This window comes from Polypterus senegalus, chromosome 7 (assembly GCF_016835505.1).
Source record: "Polypterus senegalus isolate Bchr_013 chromosome 7, ASM1683550v1, whole genome shotgun sequence".
Taxonomy (NCBI): Eukaryota; Metazoa; Chordata; class Cladistia; order Polypteriformes; family Polypteridae; genus Polypterus; species Polypterus senegalus.
The window spans coordinates 17,775,525-17,795,457 of record NC_053160.1 but is presented as its reverse complement, the minus strand read 5'-3'; the positions used below and the strand labels follow the sequence as shown (position 1 = coordinate 17,795,457).

Below are 19,933 nucleotides of genomic sequence, written 5' to 3'. Positions count from 1 at the left end.
ATCAAAACTTCAAAAGTGACAAAGCTTTCACTTACAGATGCAACATCTGGCCATCCAGAACTGTTCAAGGTTTCTCTCTCAGTGTATGGTCTGCCGTCATTATAAAGAACTTTAAAATTATCAATCATACACAATTCTTTTTTAACATTTAATGTAATGTGTCCTTTTCTATTTTAGACGTCCACAATTACATTTGGAATAGTCTTATCACTGAATTAATCTATTCATCATCTAAAACTGCTTTTGTTGGTAAGGGTGCCGCTGTAGCAACAGGTTAGCCTAAACAACCCTATCCATTTTAAACAGTGAAAATCTGTATTATACACATCTTTAATTATTTCTTGATCTGTTTGTATTTGAATTGCCAATATTTATAATTGTCATTTGCGAACAAAAAAGGATATTTACCATTGAATTCTATGGAGCTTTCAAGGAAAGATGCCTGTAATTACATTTTAATTAATCAATATTCAAATTAGATATATCATTTAATACATGTCTACTAGGTAAAACTGGAACTGCAGGTATCTATGGTTACATTTAAACCAGTGGAATTACTGATATCTTACATGTGTTTGAACTGAAACTGAATACAATTATGACATTTTTTAACCTGCTTCATCCCCCATTTCTCTGCACAATAACAGCGGAGGCAAAAAAGGACACAATGCTTGAGAATACCCTACTTATTACAGCTTTACTGCCTGGAAATATCGAGAAATTGAAAAACAAGTGCCAGTTAATTTTCCTTTTGCTGTAATGTCACAAAATTTCAATTAAATCTGTCAATACATTTTTGAGATTTTGGGGAATTTTAATTTTCTACTGCAGTAATGATTTATCAAAATGTTCTTTCTTGGCAAATACCTGCTGACTTAGACATACCATTCTGACAAATTTCAGCTTTTTTAACTTAACAGGAAATAGTGTTTTTGTTGATGACTGGGTGAGTCAGTCAGTCAGCTCTGCATTATATATTAAATTATATATATATATATATATATATATATATATATATAGTGACAGATAGGGGGCGCTCTCGCTCCCTTGAACACCTGTCCACGACTCCAAACACCAGATAAAAGTCCAAATTCTGACTTTATTTAATCTTTATTTAATCTCCACAGTGTACAAAACACCTTCTCCTCCACTATACTCATATAAACTCACACAAATACTCAAAAATACAATCCTCCAGCTCCCAGACGCGTTGCCACCCTTCCACCCAGCTCAGCTCGCCGTCTGGGCGCTCTCACAGTCCTTTTATATTCCCTGACCCGGAAGTGTTCCTAATCCCCAGTCCATGTGACTCTCAATCACTTCCGGGTCAGGTACAAGTTCTTTCTTCATCCCGAAGCCCGCCGCTCTTCCTATGACGAACTTCCGGGTCGTAAGAAAAATAGCCATTGTTCCCCCCTACAGCATCCCCTAGTGGCCCCCATGGCATCCAGCAGGGCTGCGCATAAAAATTACATTGTCCATGATGCCCTGCAGGTCTTCTGGGGACCTCAATACTGCAAGGAGGTTTCCACCTGGCGACTTGGGGGTATTGGCCATTCTCCACTATATATATATAGCGGCTTCACTCTATTGTGGATTTTATATGAAAGCATAACTAAATATATAACGCAGATTTTTTGCTGCTTCGCGGGTTCTGCGGACAATATGTCTTTTTACTTCCTGTACATGCTTCCTCAGTTGGTTTGCCCAGTTGATTTCATACAAGGGACGCTATTGGCGGATGACTGAGAAGTTAACCAATCAGAGCACGCAGTTGAGTTCCTGCGTGCTGAATGCAGTGTTAACCAGGAAGTCTCGTCTTGCTCATTCAGCATCAACGTGTTTCGCTGTGTAAAGAGTTGTGCTCTTTTGTGTTTATCTTTGTGCATAGTCAAGCCCTTCATTATGGCTCCAAAACAATCCGCTACTGCTTCAGGGGCCGTGCCCAAGCACAAACGGAAGATGTTAACGATTGCCGAAAAGGTAAACGTTTTGGATTTGTTGAAGGCTACGATTCTTTTTATTTAAAAAGTAGGAAAGGAATATAAGATATACGGCCGCAGTGTCCTTTTAACCAGGGTGCAAAACGAGTTGTAAGTGGATGTAATAAGGCAGTAGTCTGGATGGAATCTGCTTTAGGGATTTGGATTGAAGAAGAACAACGGCGGTGCTACACAGTCGCCTGAAGTGGCTCCTTTAAGGGCTGTAACGCTCTCCTTTGTTGTGCAGTAAAATTAAACTCATTGTTATCGGACAAGTCATCGTGTCATTGTTGGTGAGTAACCATAATTAACTTTTTACTTACAGTACTTAGTACATGTATGTACGTTTAGTGTCACTGTACACTCATTTACTGTATACTATTTTTCTTGCATTATACGTATTTATTGCTGGTGGCCTGTCTATCGTAATGGCTGTAACATATGTGATATCGGGAATATTTATAAACAGTGTGGAAGAGTTTATAAGGGCTTAAAATATATAAAAATAACCATACAAACATATGGTTTCTACTTCGCGGATTTTCACCTATCGCGGGGGGGTCTGGAATGCAACCCCTGCGATCGAGGAGGGATTACTGTATATATATATATATATATATATATATATATATATATATATACACATACACACACACACAGTGATCCCACGCTTCTTTTGCGGCTTCACTCTATCGTGATTTTTTCTCATACACGATTACGTCACTACGCATGCGCTTTCTGAGAACTTTTATCTAAGCCCCACGATGGCTCCTAAACGTGCTGCTTTTTCTAAGCCTTCTGACAATAAAACTAAGTGCCGGAGGAAGATGCTCATTATCCAGGAGAAGGTGAAACTCTTGGATATGATCAAAGATGGCAATACCTTACAAAAGCCTCCTCACGCATATGAAAAGACAGCGCCAGCAACTGCCTATCAAGATGTTCTTCAGCCGCGCTCCCAGATACCCACTGCCTACTCTTAGTACTCCTTCAGTGGAAGAAGACAACGATGCACCTGCTGAAGATACTGCACCACCTGAAGACTCTCCTACTGAGGCTGTGCCTTCATAGGTTAGTGGTTGTGTGTAAGAACTGTGTGTGTGTGTGTGTGTGTGTGTAATTAAATGTACAGTACAATAATCTACTATATAGAAGCGGTCGGGATTGTTCTTCCGTCCCGTGAGTGCAAAGCGTAGCGGTATTCCGCTTATCACAGACTTACCACTTGCGGTACGAAGTGACGCAATGTGAGCAGAGTTCTGGTGCTCCCATTGTTCCCTTGTTCTGGTGTTCCCATTGTTGCTTTTGTGCGCGATGCGCTGGAAAAATAGACAAAATTATGTCTCAGGAAATAATTAATGTTGATGGAGTACAAATGCCTCACCGCGTAGTAAATATCAGGGGAGATGGTACTTGCTTATTCTCATCTATAGCTTATTTAGTGCATGAAACTCCGTCTTTAGCGGTACAGATTCGGGCTGACATTGTACGACTTTGGACAGGCACTCGAGGGGATAAAAAAAACTTAGGTTTTCGGGAGATGTTATGAATGGGAACTTTAATGTTCTCATTCCCTACACTTACATGCCTGATGTACACATAGAGCGCACAAAAATTGAGGATAAAAGTCGGTCGCTTTAAAAGGCGGGTGAGCCTAGTAATAATATGATATTTGTAACATCTTATTTTCTCTTATTTTGTCTAATATATTGGGTAATGCTGACTAAAGTGTGTTATTTCATGCCTAGAGGGCTCTAATAATGTTAAAAAAACGTATTTAGAAGGTCGTAAACAGGTTTTCTATACTCTAACTGCAAAAATATTCGATTTATAAATAAAGAATCCTACTTCGCGAAAATTCATTTATCACGGTAGAGTCTGGAACGGATTAACCGTGATAAACGAGAGTTCACTGTATATATTGGGATAAAGGCGCTATATAGCGCCCGACCCGGCACAGACTACGCAGAGGCACGTGTTCACACTCAAAGGGCTTTTTATTTTCTTCAGCCATGGGCACACGCCTTCCCCGTGTCCCACAGGCCCAACACAGTCCAAAGCACAAAATAACCCACACAACCAAACGCTTCCTGGCACCACCACTCCTCCCAGGCAACCTCGTCCTCTTCCTCCCGATTCTTGCCTTGATTGCTGGGAGGCAGGCCCTTTTATACCCCACCCGGAAGTGTTCCATTTGCCTGACCAGCTGGTCTTAATTGCATCTCCGGGTGGGGCTGATAAACCGTTCAGCGTGGTGGCTGGTTGTCCGCAGCACCCCCTAGCGGCCACCCCATCTCCCAACCGGGCTGCTGTGGTGGACTCCATGTCCCATGGAGCCACGGGAAGATTGAGGAGGGATCCACGGCCAGGAGGCTGCCCCAAGCCCCAGGAAGGTACTGCAATGTCCATGATGGCTCCCCCGGGATGTATGCAGCAGAGGCGTTCCGGCCGGGCATGGGACCCGGCTGTCCGCCACTATATATATATATATATATATATACACACATACAAAGTGCAGGTAACTGACCACTTTTATACACATTCTCTGTATCTTTACAGCATTCTGTTATCCTCTCTTTCACCTTTAAAATATTTGCTATTACAAACACTAATTCTATTATGTACTTTTTAAGCTTGTTTTAAGCCTGCTATTTCCAACTCTAAGTAAACAGAAGTTCATTGGATAACCATAACTTATGTATTCATTGAGCAACTCAAAGTACATACTGTATAAAAAAGAAAAAAAAGTGAGTAACAGGATCTTGGCAGGATACATTTATGTAAATTGTGAAACAGGCACCTTAGTGACATTAGGAAAACTAATGAGTCATCTCATGTTTCGAAAGGAATTTAAGTAGCTTATGAATTGTTTAAGTTGTTTGGAATGCTTTTCCTTTTAGGTAGGTATAGCTATTCATTACTCAGTTGATTCAAAACAATAGAATCTTTCTAGTCAGAATAACTATTATTCTGGCAAAAAAACAATGTTCAATCTTTCATATCATTATATGGTAGTATGAATAGTTCCAGTGCACAAATGTATTGGTAAAAGAGATGGAGAACAATGTGAGAAGAACCTATAACAGTTATTTGTTCTAGTGACAAAACTAATCAAATGGAAAACAGAAATTAAAGAATTCAGAATATTTATGTCACACATTTTTTGTTGTATGCAATTTTTTTTATTTTAAAAATAAACACCACTTAGCCTATTTATATTTTAATACATGACTTGGTTAATGTAGCTCACTTTTCAAAGGCCATTTCCAGCATCTCTCAGAATACAAAACCTTCATACAGAGTTTAAAATGGCACTGATGTCTACCCCATTTGGATGCAGAAAATGGAAATTAAAGGTACTGTCAATCACATGAGTCACAACCACCTGAGGACTATTCCAGCACAACTGACTCGATTCTTTGCTCCGCTGTTCTGAAGGACAAGGCTATTTAAAGTTCTGCTCAGCTTCTAACTTTTGTTTTACCTCCTACAGCAGTCATTTAAAAACATCAACTCTTCCATATAATTTGAAGAGATGGAATCTTTGATTACTAGTGGACTTCATTAAATTTTCCAATCCTGGTAGCACTTGGTTCAAATTATGTATTAGTGCTGCAAGATGACACTGTTTGAATATTTCAAATTTATTTGAAAAAGGTCTTATTAAAAGGCAATAGCCAACATATTTGACTAAAATAGAACAGTAGTTTGTTTTATGTCGCTCTGATTTTGGCATCACATTACTCCCGACACACTATGCTGTGCTGTTGGTATTTGCAGATCTGTTTTTGCAAATCACTTCAGTGACTAACCTTTTCGGAATTTTAAATGATTAGCTTGTTATCGTCATTAGTAAAACTTACAGCCAGACATTTATTATTAGAACAATATAGATGAGAACAGACAATTCAGCCCAGCAAAGCTTGCCAGTCCTATCCATTTCATTCTTCTGAAAAAAACATCAAATCTAGTTTTAAAAATCCCTAACATCCTACTGTCTGCCACACTGTCATAACTTGGGTCAGTCTTTCATATGCCATCCATTTAGTTTACAATGATTTATTATGATAAGCACAAAATTAAAACGGCTTAGCTGAAAAGACTATACAAAGGAAAGAAGAGTACCTCTTTATAGTGAGGAACTGTGAGGAAAACTTTGAACTTTCTGAATTTGTAAGAAATGGTGGTTAAAATGCCATCTGGTCTTTAAATTATAAGACAGTCTGATTAAGCAAACAGCACACACTGTCTTATCTTTATTGAACATACTGTTTAAATATTTAAGGACAAGAACCGGAAAAGGATGTGAACACCTTTTAGTAACTGTAGTAGCAATAACCTCACGCACATGCTGTTGATCACCAACACCTGTTTCAGATCATTTATACTTCTGGGATGGCCTTACCTTTGATCATGTATGATCAGTTCAACAAGACTGACTTGGACATTCTAAAATGTGGAATTTCAAGCTACACCTTTGTTGATTTACTCCTATTTTTGAAGTTTTGAGGGTTTTTTTTAAACTTAAAATCAATGACTGGAACTCTGATATTTTCCTGTTGAATTTCCTGATAAAAACTCAGAATTTGGTATTCTCTCCATATTGCAAGCTATTCTGGCACTAAGGTAGCAAAGCAGTTCCAATCTTGTGAGTGTGACATTATATGTTGGTATTTATTGCCTCGTTCAAACAATTAACTATACACTTGGTTGTAATTTGTCTCCTTCTGCGCATTATCTGCTTGACTGTGGACTGAAGACTGACCAGGTTTTTTTTTTAAATGCTTATGTACCTCTTTACAGGGTTTCAACAACTCCTAGGACATTTTTTGAAATCACTACTAATCAGGCTATGTTGTGTTTCTGCAGAATATCGTTGCAAAGATTAGAAAACCAAAACCATTATATTATTAATAAAATAGGGCACCTCTAACCCCAAACTCCTCCTCTCCACTAGAATGTTATATCACTGATTGGAATATTCAATCATCCATCCACGTTCTAACCCATTTATGCCATTTAGGCTCATTGGGTATTGGTGGCTATCTCAGCTACACTGGTCTCAAAGGAGAAATCAATCTTGGAAACTTCTTTTCATCACAGGCCACAATCATGCACACACCCACACTCAGTCACAACAGGATCCAATTAGCCTAAAAGTACTCTAAGAGCCAATTTTAGAAAGCTAATGGTAAGTGCACATACAGTACGTGTCTGCTTAATTTCAATAGAATATCTGTTTCTCATAGTTACTTAGATTATGGTATAGTGTTTTATCCCCTACACATTAACATGAAACAGAACTTTCTTAGCTATTCCTGTAAAATCAGAGTGTTAATTAAACCAGTTAGTTAAGCCACTCCTAGAAGCATGGACCAATGGTTTCGTTTATAAATAGAACATGGGCATAGAGATTTCTGACCGTGCCATCTCTTGATCGTTTTTATATATTTGAAACTATGAATGTATGACCAAACACAGAGAGAAAAGAAACAAGACAAGTAAGCCTTAAACAGAACTTTCTTTAAGCAAGATTTTTTTTTGTAATATCAGCTTTTTCTCTATTTTTGTGTGAACTGTTTTGCTTTGAATTTTACTAAAACCTTTAAAACGAAGGTATTTGTATTGTGGAATTTTTTGAAAGCACATTACACTATTACCCGAAATATTCCATGAAGTAAACAGAAAGCTGCAGAACTTTTGTAATTTGGGACAATCACAGCTACCAATACTCTTCTACTCTTCTACAGGCTCACATACTGTTAGGATTTCTGACCTTGAAATGTAGATAATATGTTCAATAAATAAATGATTATGTATTTCATTCAGAAATGCAATATATATATATACTGTCACAGGCGGCTGGGGGTGGAGCTCAGCCGGGACGTCCAGGAGGACCGGAGGAGGGCTTGTATCTCCTCCAGACTGTGGAGGGGGCGACCGCCTTGGTTGTATTGGGGGCCACGGGTAGAGGGCTTGGAAGCCCAGCCCTGTAGGGGCCCGTGGCCACCGCCAGGCCCCAGTGCCTGAAGAAACCTGGTGCCCAGCACTTCTGTCACACCAGGAAGTGCTGGGGGGAAGAGGACCAGGGACACCCGGAGGACTTCCGGCTACAAAGTTGGTGCTTCCGCCACATGGGGGTGTGTCGGAAGCTCCTCAGGAAGCACCTGGAGCCCATCCGGGCGTACATAAAAGGGGCCGCCTCCCTCCAGTTGACGGCAAGAGTAGGGTGGAAGTGGACGGAGCTCGGAGGAAAGGAGTGGAGGCGGTCTGAGGACTGACAAAGGCATTGTGGTGCAGCCAGGACTTGAAGGGGTGATTGGTGCTGCAGCACTGGGTTTGTGCACTTTTGTATATATAGAGTGGAAAATAAACACGTGTGTGGCGAAACAACATGTCTGCCTGTCTGTGTCCGGGCTGTACCCCACTATATATATATATATATATATATATGGTTCACCGACAAACGCGCGATAGACATATGTGCCCCAACAAAAACCGCAACGGACAAATGAGTGCCGACAAACCCGCTAACTGGTTTTCGACAAATGCGCGCTGACAAAATTGCCACAACAAAATCGCGAGAGAGGCCAAGAGAGTGGGACGCCCTTGCTGCAATTCTTCCTACATATGCAGGGCGTGATCTTAAGGACTCTCTGCGTGCCGTGCTGATGGCATGCCGCGTCTCATAATATTGTCATATCATAACTTCTAAAATAAACATTATTATATATGCTTTAAACTAAGCTGCTGTAAATTGATGAAAACCTTCTACTTTGCTTCATTAACAAAACAGCAGACAAAAGATAACTTACCCGTAATCATCAATTAGATGGGAGCCCAAAACCACCACGTCAAGCTCAAAGTTATCTGGATCTGCCTTTAGGCCAAACATGATGGGCGCCAGTTTTGAATAATCAGCACGATTGCAAGTGGCAACACAAACACGTAGCTTTCTTTTTCTGTTGTTTTTCTCCATGCTCTCTTTTATCTTCCTAATATTCTTGTAATAGAGTTCCTGGTGAAAACGGAATGAAAATAGCAGTTAACAGAACTGAAGCTTTAAACAGCTATATTATACAGAATTGGAGCAGCTTCAAGAAACATTTAAACTTTTTCAAAAAGGTTCTGATTAAAAAAAAATTAAAGAGGGGGCATAATCACTAAAAAAGAAAGATAACCAAAACAAAAAGATATAATATTGTGAATATAATTGGAAATAATTACTTTGCATTGTTTTATTCTCCAAAACTGTTGCAATACTTTTCTAAAGTATCTAACTGCAGGAGTATGAATTCAGACTTTTTACTGTTTACATAAAATATACAGGATAAAAAAAGAAGGTTAAACAGTTTAAAGTGAAAAAAAATTGTAAATGAATCCAATACAGTGTTAGCCTTGCTTAAAGTTGGACATCCTTGAAGTTTGTCTCCAGGAAGCTCAAATCTCTGGAGATGCCAGCTTATCTCACACTTTCAGTCCAGATTCGCTGAATTTGAGGGGTTAGCCTGTGTTGTAAAGAATTATGAAATGATACAGTATGTCCGTTAGAGCAGTGCCTCTCAAATTCAGACCTGTGGCTAACTGTGGCTGCAAGTTGTTGCTCAAACCAAAGAGTCATTTTCCCCTGTAACTGATTTCTTTGTTTAATAAGTTGGTCCTTTTCCACCCATTATTATGCATTTAGAAAAGCACACAAGGTTTCAAGAACTTAAAAGCAATAGCTGCACATGAGAAAACTAGGATAAAGGGGTACATCAGAATCACTTTTATTTGCTAGTACTTGATGTACAGTAATTTAACTGATAGCTTTGATAGTACTTATAACAGAAAACAACATCACATACAAAAATTAGTTACACAACATACATTATAAGCAGTTGCAGAATAGTGCAATTATAAAGGAGATGTGCAAATGATTTGTAAATTAAAGCAAAAAATGAATGTGTGTGTTTGTGTACATATAGTGTGTAAGCACACGCCTACATGTGCATTACATACTCACTCACACCTTCATATGGTATTTAAAAGAACCCATAAATAAGCGATGATGACAGGCTAAATTACTGGTTTGTGAAATCTATGGCCCTGGGAAACAAGCTGTCTAGGCGTCTGTTAGTTTTAATTGACATGAAGTGTTTACCAGAGGGGAGTTCATGGAACAAGTGATGACCTGGGTCAAATGTGTCAGTTGAGATCTTTATGACCTGGTTTACGACACAAAATGCATACAAGTCTACAACAGATGGAAGAGCACAGATAATTATGTTTTTTTATGTTATGGTACAATTATGTTAATTTGGCCACAACTCAACTATCACTCACAGTTTTCGCCAAATTGGCTGTAGATTCATTCATTTACAGAGGAAGAGGATGTAAATGCTGTTTGTGGTAGTCAATTACTATTTCCATTGTCTTGGTGGTATTGAGTACTATGTTATTTGTAACGCATCAAGATCAAAGACGAGTCACCTCCTTTCTGAATGCCGTTTCATTTCCATTAGTAATTAGTCCAATGATGGTGGTGTCATCAGTGAACTTAATGATTTTTACATGAAGAGTCAGTTGACATACAGTTATTTGTGTACACGTTACAGAGTAGGGGGAAAGAGCACAGTTTTGAGGGGCACCTGTGCTAATATGGAGATAGTTTGAAAGATTGGAGTCCACCTGCATATACGGTTTCCATTTACAGATGGAAGCATTCGGTTCAGTTTGTAGAGGTTTTGTTAACAGCAGTAAAGAGACAATGGTGTTAAATGCTGAACTTAAGTCTACAAACAGAATTCTGGCATTTCAGTTCCTTTATGATCCAGATGATTTGCCACAGGTTTTCCTAACCCATGAGCCACAGCGGCATTGCAGGTAGGCCACAGCTGACAGCTGAAATCAGCCCAACCCACAGTACTATGTGCTTGATCCACTGCAACAGCACTGCAGGTGAATAGTGGCCAATCCTGGATGACCTCTTCAACACCAAGGAGGAATGATGCATTGAAGATTACAATTGATTTATTTGGGATTTTGTTGATCACACAAGAACTTCCTCCTCCTTTGACACTGAGGGTACCCCATTCTCCATGCTCAGATGATCACACCTACACCCCCACTGAGAACACACTAGCTTGTGACAACACAAAGGTTAGGGAACAACTGCTCTAGCACAAAGTACAGGGCCATGTTTATGTTGTCATCCACATGGGTCATGATGAGGAACAGTAACAGACTTAAGATGGGTTTCTGCATTTTATTTAATAGTAAACATAAAGTTCCACATTTCAATATACTGTACTATTGTTTATCATGATACCAGCGAGTGCAGATGTCTTACATATTGGTCAGGTACGCAAGTAAGAATTTGACAATATTCTGTAAGAATTTCACAACACTAATACTACTATGCTTTTTAAAAGACACCAATTCTCAAACATCTGGCAACCTTCTTGAAAACCTCATGACCCACATATTGGCAGATACTAAAGTGGTTTTCATGCAAACATTATAATGAACATTCCTCTCATTTCTCCTTACAAATTATCTTTAATCTAAATCGAACAGTCAAATTTACAAACTACTGTTAATTTTAACACACTTTGCAAAAAAGAAAATGTTTTACACTCACTTCTGGAGAGTATTAGATTATTGCTTTCTTTGCTTTCCTACTTGTGCTAATGTTAGTAATCAGTTTCTTAATGTGCTTGTTCTGATGATGGTTGGGTAATATACATGTATTTTGAAAAATAAATCAATATACAATAAGGCACCATTCAACATAATTATTAAATACTGACTTTCTAAAACACAGCTACTTGTAATTCAGGTAAAATATACACAAATACACACAGTATATACAGTACATACGGACTTATTAGGTGCATGTCTGATGGAGACTGTTCTAAAGAGACATGAACGTAAGAATTTCAAAGAACTACAGTACGTACACATGAAAAAACATGAAATTTTATTTGCTCCAGGTGGTGCATGTTAGTGAGGCATTTCCCCTTAAGCTGTATTTTAATTATGGCAGGGAGCAAACATTGAATTCTCTGTCCATAGAAGAAGCAGCCTAAGCAAAAGAAGGTACCAACCTCATACCGTACTGTTAATAACTGCAGATTTTCACAGAGAACCGCTGATGTTTCAACTAAACATATACAATGAAATAGTATTTATTTATGAAGTCTGGATGATAAAGTATACAGTCGAACCTCGGTTCACGACCGTAATTCATTCCAAAACTCTGGTCGTAACCCGATTTGGTCATGACCCGAAGTAATTTCCCCCATAGGATTGTATGTACATACAATTAATTCATTCCAGACCGTATGAACTGTATGTAAATATATATATATTTTTAAAGATATAAGCACAAATATAGTTAATTATACAGTGGGATGCAAAAGTTTGGGCAACCTTGTTAATAGTCATTATTTGCCTGTATAAATCGTTGGTTGTTACGATAAAAAATGTCAGTTAAATATATCATATAGGAGACACACACAGTGATATTTGAGAAGTGAAATGAAGTTTATTGGATTTACAGAAAGTGTGCAATAATTGTTCAAACAAAATCAGGCAGGTGCATAAATTTGGGCACCGTTGTCATTTTATTGATTCCAAAACTTTTAGAACTAATTATTGGAACTCAAATTGGCTTGGTAAGCTCAGTGACCCCTGACCTACATACACAGGTGAATCCTAATAGAAAGAGTATTTAAGGGGGTCAATTGTAAGTTTCCCTCCTCCTTTAATTTTCTCTGAAGAGTAGCAACATGGGGGTCACAAAACAACTCTCAAATGACCTGAAGACAAAGATTGTTCACCATCATGGTTTAGGGGAAGGATACAGAAAGCTGTCCCAGAGATTTAAGCTGTCTGTTTCCACAGTTAGGAACATATTGAGGAAATGGAAGACCACAGGCTCAGTTCAAGTTAAGGCTCGAAGTGGCAGACCAAGAAAGATTTTGGATAGACAGAAGCGACGAATGGTGAGAACAGTCAGAGTCAACCCACAGACCAGCACCAAAGACCTACAACATCATCTTGCAGCAGATGGAGTCACTGTGCATCGCTCAACCATTCGCGACTTTACACAAGGAGATGCTGTATGCGAGAGTGATGCAGAGGAAGCACAAACAGAGCCGCTTGAGGTCTGCTCAAGCACATTTGGACAAGCCAGCTTCATTTTGGAATAAGGTGCTGTGGACTGATGAAACTAAAATTGAGTTATTTGGGCATAACAAGGGCGTTATGCATGGAGGAAAAAGAACACAGCATTCCAAGAAAACACCTGCTACCTACAGTAAAATATGGTGGTGGTTCCATCATGCTGTGGGGCTGTGTGGCCAGTGCAGGGACTGGGAATCTTGTCAAAGTTGAGGGACGCATGGATTCCACTCAGTATCAGCAGATTCTGGAGACCAATGTCCAGGAATCAGTGACAAAGCTGAAGCTGCCGGGCTGGATCTTTCAACAAGACAACGACCCGAAACACTGCTCAAAATCCACTAAGGCATTCATGCAGAGGAACAAGTACAACGTTCTGGAATGGCCATCTCAGTCCCCAGACCTGAATATAATTGAAAATCTGTGGTGTGAGTTAAAGAGAGCTGTCCATGCTCGGAAGCCATCAAACCTGAATGAACTAGAGATGTTTTGTAAAGAGGAATGGTCCAAAATACCTTCAACCACAATCCAGACTCTCATTGGAACCTACAGGAAGCGTTTAGAGGCTGTAATTTCTGCAAAAGGCAGATCTACTAAATATTGATTTCATTTCTTTTTTGTGGTGCCCAAATTTATGCACCTGCCTGATTTTGTTTGAACAATTATTGCACACTTTCTGTAAATCCAATAAACTTCATTTCACTTCTCAAATATCACTGTGTGTGTCTCCTATATGATATATTTAACTGACATTTTTTATCGTAACAACCAACGATTTATACAGGAAAATAATGACTATTAACATGGTTGCCCAAACTTTTGCATCCCACTGTATCATAGAATGCACAATGCAGCATAATAGTAAACTAAATGTAAAAACAATAACATTGCAAGAGTTCGCGCTATAGCCTTACGAAACGCTCGCTGTAAACACTATTTTTAATGAGTTTTAAGCATAGGGAAAAAAATGAAAATTTGAAAAATCCATAATTGAATAAACCACCAAGAAAAGTAACATTGCAACAAATCACGCTACGAACCGCTCGCTAAAAACACTTTTTTTCATTGAGTTTTAAGCACAGGGAAAAAAAATGAACATTTGAAAAATCCGTAATTTAATAAACCACCAAGAAAAGTAATTTTGCATGAGTCGAGTTCTGGCATGAAGGAAGTGAGGAGGAACTGGGTGGAGAGGAGGTTACAGTTTTGAGGGAGAGTCCGGCTCCGCGAAGGAGGAATGTTCTCCTTCAGGTGTTTTCTCTGTTGTGATTTCTTGGGTTTCTGGTGTTTTCAGCTGTTTAGCTGGTGATCAGACTTCGCAAAGCCATGGTTAACTGCAAAAGTACACAAAATACTGTAGAGCACAAAGAGTGCGAAAGCACGCACGTCTGACTGAGAACAATGCACAGGGAGAGGATGAACATATGCTTAAATACAGTAATCGGCTCGTACGAACCAGAAGGGAAACAAATAGAGCACAAAGAGTTCACAGCGAAAGCACGCACGTCTGACCAAGAACAATGCAACACGTGCGGAATTCATCGGCGCGCACAAACCGAAAGGGAAACTGGCTTGTTCATATACCGAGTGTGTGGTCATGAACAGATGCAAAAGTTTAGCAAACTTTTTGGTCGCAACCTGATTTGTATACGTTTAGAGACGTTCGTGAACCAAGGTTCCACAGTATATCAATTTCTCTTAAACATATTCCATTAAAAAAAACTGCATTTTTTTCAGGGTTGGTGCTCAGTTGCATCCCATTGCACAATTTTAGGGTGCTTTTATTGAGCAACAGGATTATACCCCCTTGAGTTTTTAGGTCAAAAGCTGGTGTTTATTTCCTACACCTGATAAATCTTTTAGATTCAAATTCATCTGATGCCATCATCTATTGATGATGAATACATTTTTGTTTGATATTCATAAATATACTGTAGGGCGGCACGGTGGAGCAGTGGTGGCGCTGCTGCCTCGCAGTTAGGAGACCCGAGTTCGCTTCCCGGGTCCTCCCTGCGTGGAGTTTGCCTGTTCTCCCCGTGTATGCGTGGGTTTCCTCCGGGCGCTCCTGTTTCCTCCCACAGTCCAAAGACATGCAGGATAGGTGGACTGGTGATTCTAAATTTGCCCTAGTGTGTGCTTGGTGTGTGGGTGTATTTGTGTGTGTCCTGCGATGGGTTGGCACCCTGCCCAGGATTGGTTCCTGCCTTGTGCCCTGTGTTGGCTGGGATTGGCTCCAGCAGACCCCCGTGAAACCTGTGTTCGGATTCAGCGGGTTGCACAATGGATGGATGGAAATATACTGTAAATATACTGTGGGTCATTTTTATTCTGTATTATTATCAATTCATGCTTGCCATGAACATTTAAACACAGAAAACAAAATAATTTTAGTATCCTAAATTCTAAGTTGGAATGCTCTATCATTGACAACAGAACGCAGTAAGATACTCAGATGATGCAACATAATTTTATTTTATAATGGACAAGACAAAAAATAGCTACAATACCCAGCTCTATAAATAAACCAGCATATGTACTTTTTAATTAAGGATAACAGGCAAACAATGCATATCATTTGAAGAGTTTAAATTTGAACTGTTTGTTTAACAAGGGTTCCTAATCTCTTGAAACTGTAGAAGTTATATAGATATACTGTTAGGTTATACCACATAATGTGTAGAGAACAAATCCTCGAAGGTTCTGCTCAAGCTTTATAATGCTCTGGTGAGGCCCCATCTGGGGTACTGTGTACGGTTTTGGTCTCCAGGCTACAAAAAGGACATAGCAATGCTGGAGAAAGTCCAGAGAAGAGCAACTAGGCTGATTCCAGGGCTACAGGGGATGAGTTATGAAGAAAGATTAAAAGAGCTGAGCCTTTACAGTTTAAGCAAAAGAAGACTAAGAGGAGACATGACTGAAGTGTTTGAAATTCTGAAGGGAATTAGTCCATTGGTTCAAGATTAAGTGTAAACTTCACAAATGTTAGGAAGTTATTCTTTACATAGAGAACCATAGACACTTGGAACAAGCTACCAAGTAGCATAGTAGACAGTAAGATTTTATGGACTTTCAAAGCTAGACTTGATGTTGTTTTAGAAGAATTAAGTGGATGGGAATGGTGAGCTTTGTCGGGCTGAATGGCCTGTTATCAATGTCCTAAATACATTATGAATACAGTAAAGTGAAGACAATACAAAATCATTTTTTAAATAGATCAAAACCATACCTGGAATGCCTCAATGGGCTTCAACAGGCCTCTATGGACTCTCCCAGACAATACATTTTAGAAAATTCAGTATAATGAGCATGTGCTTCATTTGGCCAGCATATCTATTTGTGCTATTTCCAAGGTATTCAATAAAGTGGGAAATGCCTATCCAGAAACAGTGTTTCTGGATATACAGTCAAGAGTGTTCCTACAATCTGTGCTGCCCTGATCAATCCTCTACAAAATGGTTATGGATTCTTAAAAACTGTAGTAAACAAAAGCTCAAATAAACTAAATGATAACCTAAAATATAATATGTTATATCAATAAAACTTAAATCTGTCATCACTGCATGCAGATAAGAGATTACCTTTAAAGGGAAAACAATGTGAGCAATGTGTAAACCACCCCAGGGCCTGAGATTATCTACTACAATACCCTCTAATTATTTTAATTATGTGGGATAAACTACTGCTTAGGCAGCCATAAAAATCTGCTCATATTCACTCAAAACTTCAGACAGATTGTACTCTAATAGATAGAATATTACAATACACAAAACCGCAAGCTTGTGGACTACCTAAATTCCTCCTTCAGTAGATGTCACACATTCACGCTGTTGTGGAAATTACTGGTAAACTTCCAGACGAATTACATTCATCAGAAAATCCACTACAATTTCCAATGTTGAGACCTTGTTACATTTCATAGAAATTTTTCGGAATGGTGAATGCACAAAAAAAAAAAGAAATAAAACATCTGGGTAAATTACACAAGATGTTATGACATGCACATAGAGTATCTTCATGTTCATACAATTGAACTAATCACAAGGTATTTGTTTGATCACTCTACTGAATGTTTTCTTAAGTAAACAGTTTTAAAATGAATACAAATTAAATGGCTTTGGAATCTTCTTTTTCTCTTCCTTGTTTCGTCCTTCTGCCTCCACTCCCTATCAGACAAGCTTCGTCTACCTCCTCCTGACTCTGGCTCTCCGAATGGAGTGAGGCACCTCCTTTTATTTAGGTCCTGAAAGTGTTCCAGGTGGCTCATCAAGATTACCTGGAATCACTCCCAGGTGTGGTAGAAGTCCATTATAGGCCTCTGCAGCTCACCCTAGCGACTCCCATGTAACCCAGCAGGGCTGTACCAAACTCCAGCTCCCAGCGTGCCTTGCGGGAATCCATGGTGCCACAGCTGCCCAAGAAGGCTGTGACGGCTTCCCGTCAAAAAAAAAAAAGTAAAATGAAATGGCATTTGAATTTATATTTTTCACTGCTTTATATTTAGTTATTAAGTTTTCTATTTTCGAACCATTCTGTTATTTATGTTTCAAGGTGCAAAATAATAAATAAATTATGGAATATGCTGCGGATCAATGCATTTTGCTTTTTGAAAAAGACGGAAAAAATAAAATCTTACGATTCTTGCCTTTTTTTATTTCTGAGATAAAACGTTCCTTTGTTAAATGGATGGGTCATCCAGATACGTGTGAAGAAAATAATCCTAGTAAATTACCAAAGTCCCACATGTGAAAGGAGTTAGTGTTAGGAATCATGGTGAGTGCACAGTTTAAAAAATATATTTCTGTACACTACATTGTGTTGTCTCCCTTTTAACAAAAGCCTTTTGAGAAATTCACTTAAGCAAAATGAAAGAAAAACATGTTATATTTGGTGAGACACAAAGTGATAATGAAAGTCATGCACTTTTCACATATAGATTGCTTTCAGATTGCTATATGAAAGTGGTGTTTTTATTATTTCATAATAACCAGCATACACCAAAAAGCAGATACTACTAAAATTACAGTAATTACACGGTAAGCAGAGTAGATCATCCGCCATTTCAGCCTTTGCCAGTTTGTATTTTTGACATGACCTGTACATAAGGAAGATGCTCTAGTTTAAACAGCACCTTATTCCAAGTTGCTTGTAGTTCCTTGTTCCTTGTTCTACTTTACTTTAAGAGTGTCTGACTATAAAACTAGAGAAAAATTACCAAAGATAATAGTCTTAGATGTACAGAAGATAAAGCAAAAAAATCCTGCATGGGAATATGAAACTTAAATTCTTATTTAGGACTCTTCAAAAGACAATAACTTTAAACACAATTAAAATATAATTATAGCTTTTCTTTACAATTTAAAATTTGTCTGACTGCATGTGCTATACATCCATTCTCAACATTTACCTATGTAGCATTCTGAAGTGATGAGTAAGCGCAAGTTAACAAAGCCTTGCACATCTATGCAAACAAAACTTTTAACCCAGAATTGAGACACTGTTTATCTTTCCTTCTCTACTGGTAAAAAAAAACATATGATCACTAGTAGCAATTTCTGACTATGACAGTAGGTATTTATACTAACATAGTTTTATTTCAGTAAGCTCCATCTCATTTTGCCTGCTCAGAGATATCTTCACTGAAGGTGAAATTAAACAAGCTATCCCGCTCCCCTATCATTGAAATGAGTGGGAAGGCTATCCAGTACTACTCGTCACCTGGCCAGTAATCAATAGGTATTACGGCCTCCAAATCTGGGGTACAATTAATTATTATATCTCAGATAATGCTCAAAGTAGACACTCTGGAACTAAGCTGCCTGTTGTGTTTGCTAGTTTATTTACTTTCATGGGCTGCTTCGGTTCTTATTTTAGCATTTCTTAATGTCGATTAGTATCCAAAATGAACCTCACCTTGGACTTGATGAATTGCACAAAACTTGGAATTAGTATCAAAACATATAAAGTAATAGTGAAAGTCAAGTGGTGAAGACAAAACTTCACAAGGGATTTGTTCAGAGTCAGTTGTTATTTTTGACAATAACATCGTGACAAAAGGGCTATGTGACAAACTCCTTTAGGAACTTCTGGAAAATAAAGGGAAAGATACTATAATTGAGAGGAACTGAAAGACTTCAAAGACCAAATTGCTAAGTGGATGACAGAAGATTGCAGGCTGCAAAGTTTTAGCAAAGAAATGTTTTCAGTGCACAACTCTGTGGTTGTGGGTTTCTAAAAGACAAAGTTGTTTCACAGGTTCTGTGATTCATGTAAGGTGGACAGCTTCACTGAAAAGTGGCAAGATTTTAACAAACATAGTCCTTAAATGTGACATGCCTGCACTCTAAAAATCACAAGTTGTTACACGACACAAATGTGACACTGGTTTGAGGCAATGACATAACGACTGCACACCCCCCCAAAAATATGACTTAATTTAAAATGTGTACTATACAGAGGGATGCAAAAGTTTGGGCAACCTTGTTAATAGTCATTATTTTCCTGTATAAATCGTTGGTTGTTACGATAAAAAATGTCAGTTAAATATATCATATAGGAGACACACACTGATATTTGAGAAGTGAAATGAAGTTTATTGGATTTACAGAAAGTGTGCAATAATTGTTCAAACAAAATCAGGCAGGTGCATAAATTTGGGCACCACAAAAAAGAAATGAAATCAATATTTAGTAGATCTGCCTTTTGCAGAAATTACAGCCTCTAAACGCTTCCTGTAGGTTCCAATGAGAGTCTGGATTGTGGTTGAAGGTATTTTGGACCATTCCTCT

At 38.5% G+C, this 19,933-nt stretch overlaps 1 protein-coding gene across 5 annotated transcripts in view; it reads right to left on the bottom strand.

Moving 5' to 3' along the window:
- Positions 1-19,933, bottom strand: part of gne (glucosamine (UDP-N-acetyl)-2-epimerase/N-acetylmannosamine kinase) — a 95,148-nt gene that overhangs the window by 35,083 nt on the left and 40,132 nt on the right. For all 5 annotated transcript variants that reach the window (XM_039758266.1, XM_039758267.1, XM_039758268.1 and 2 more), the window contains one exon: positions 8,798-9,000. In XM_039758266.1, coding sequence (XP_039614200.1) covers positions 8,798-9,000 — 203 coding nt within the window. The remainder of the gene's footprint in view (positions 1-8,797; positions 9,001-19,933) is intronic.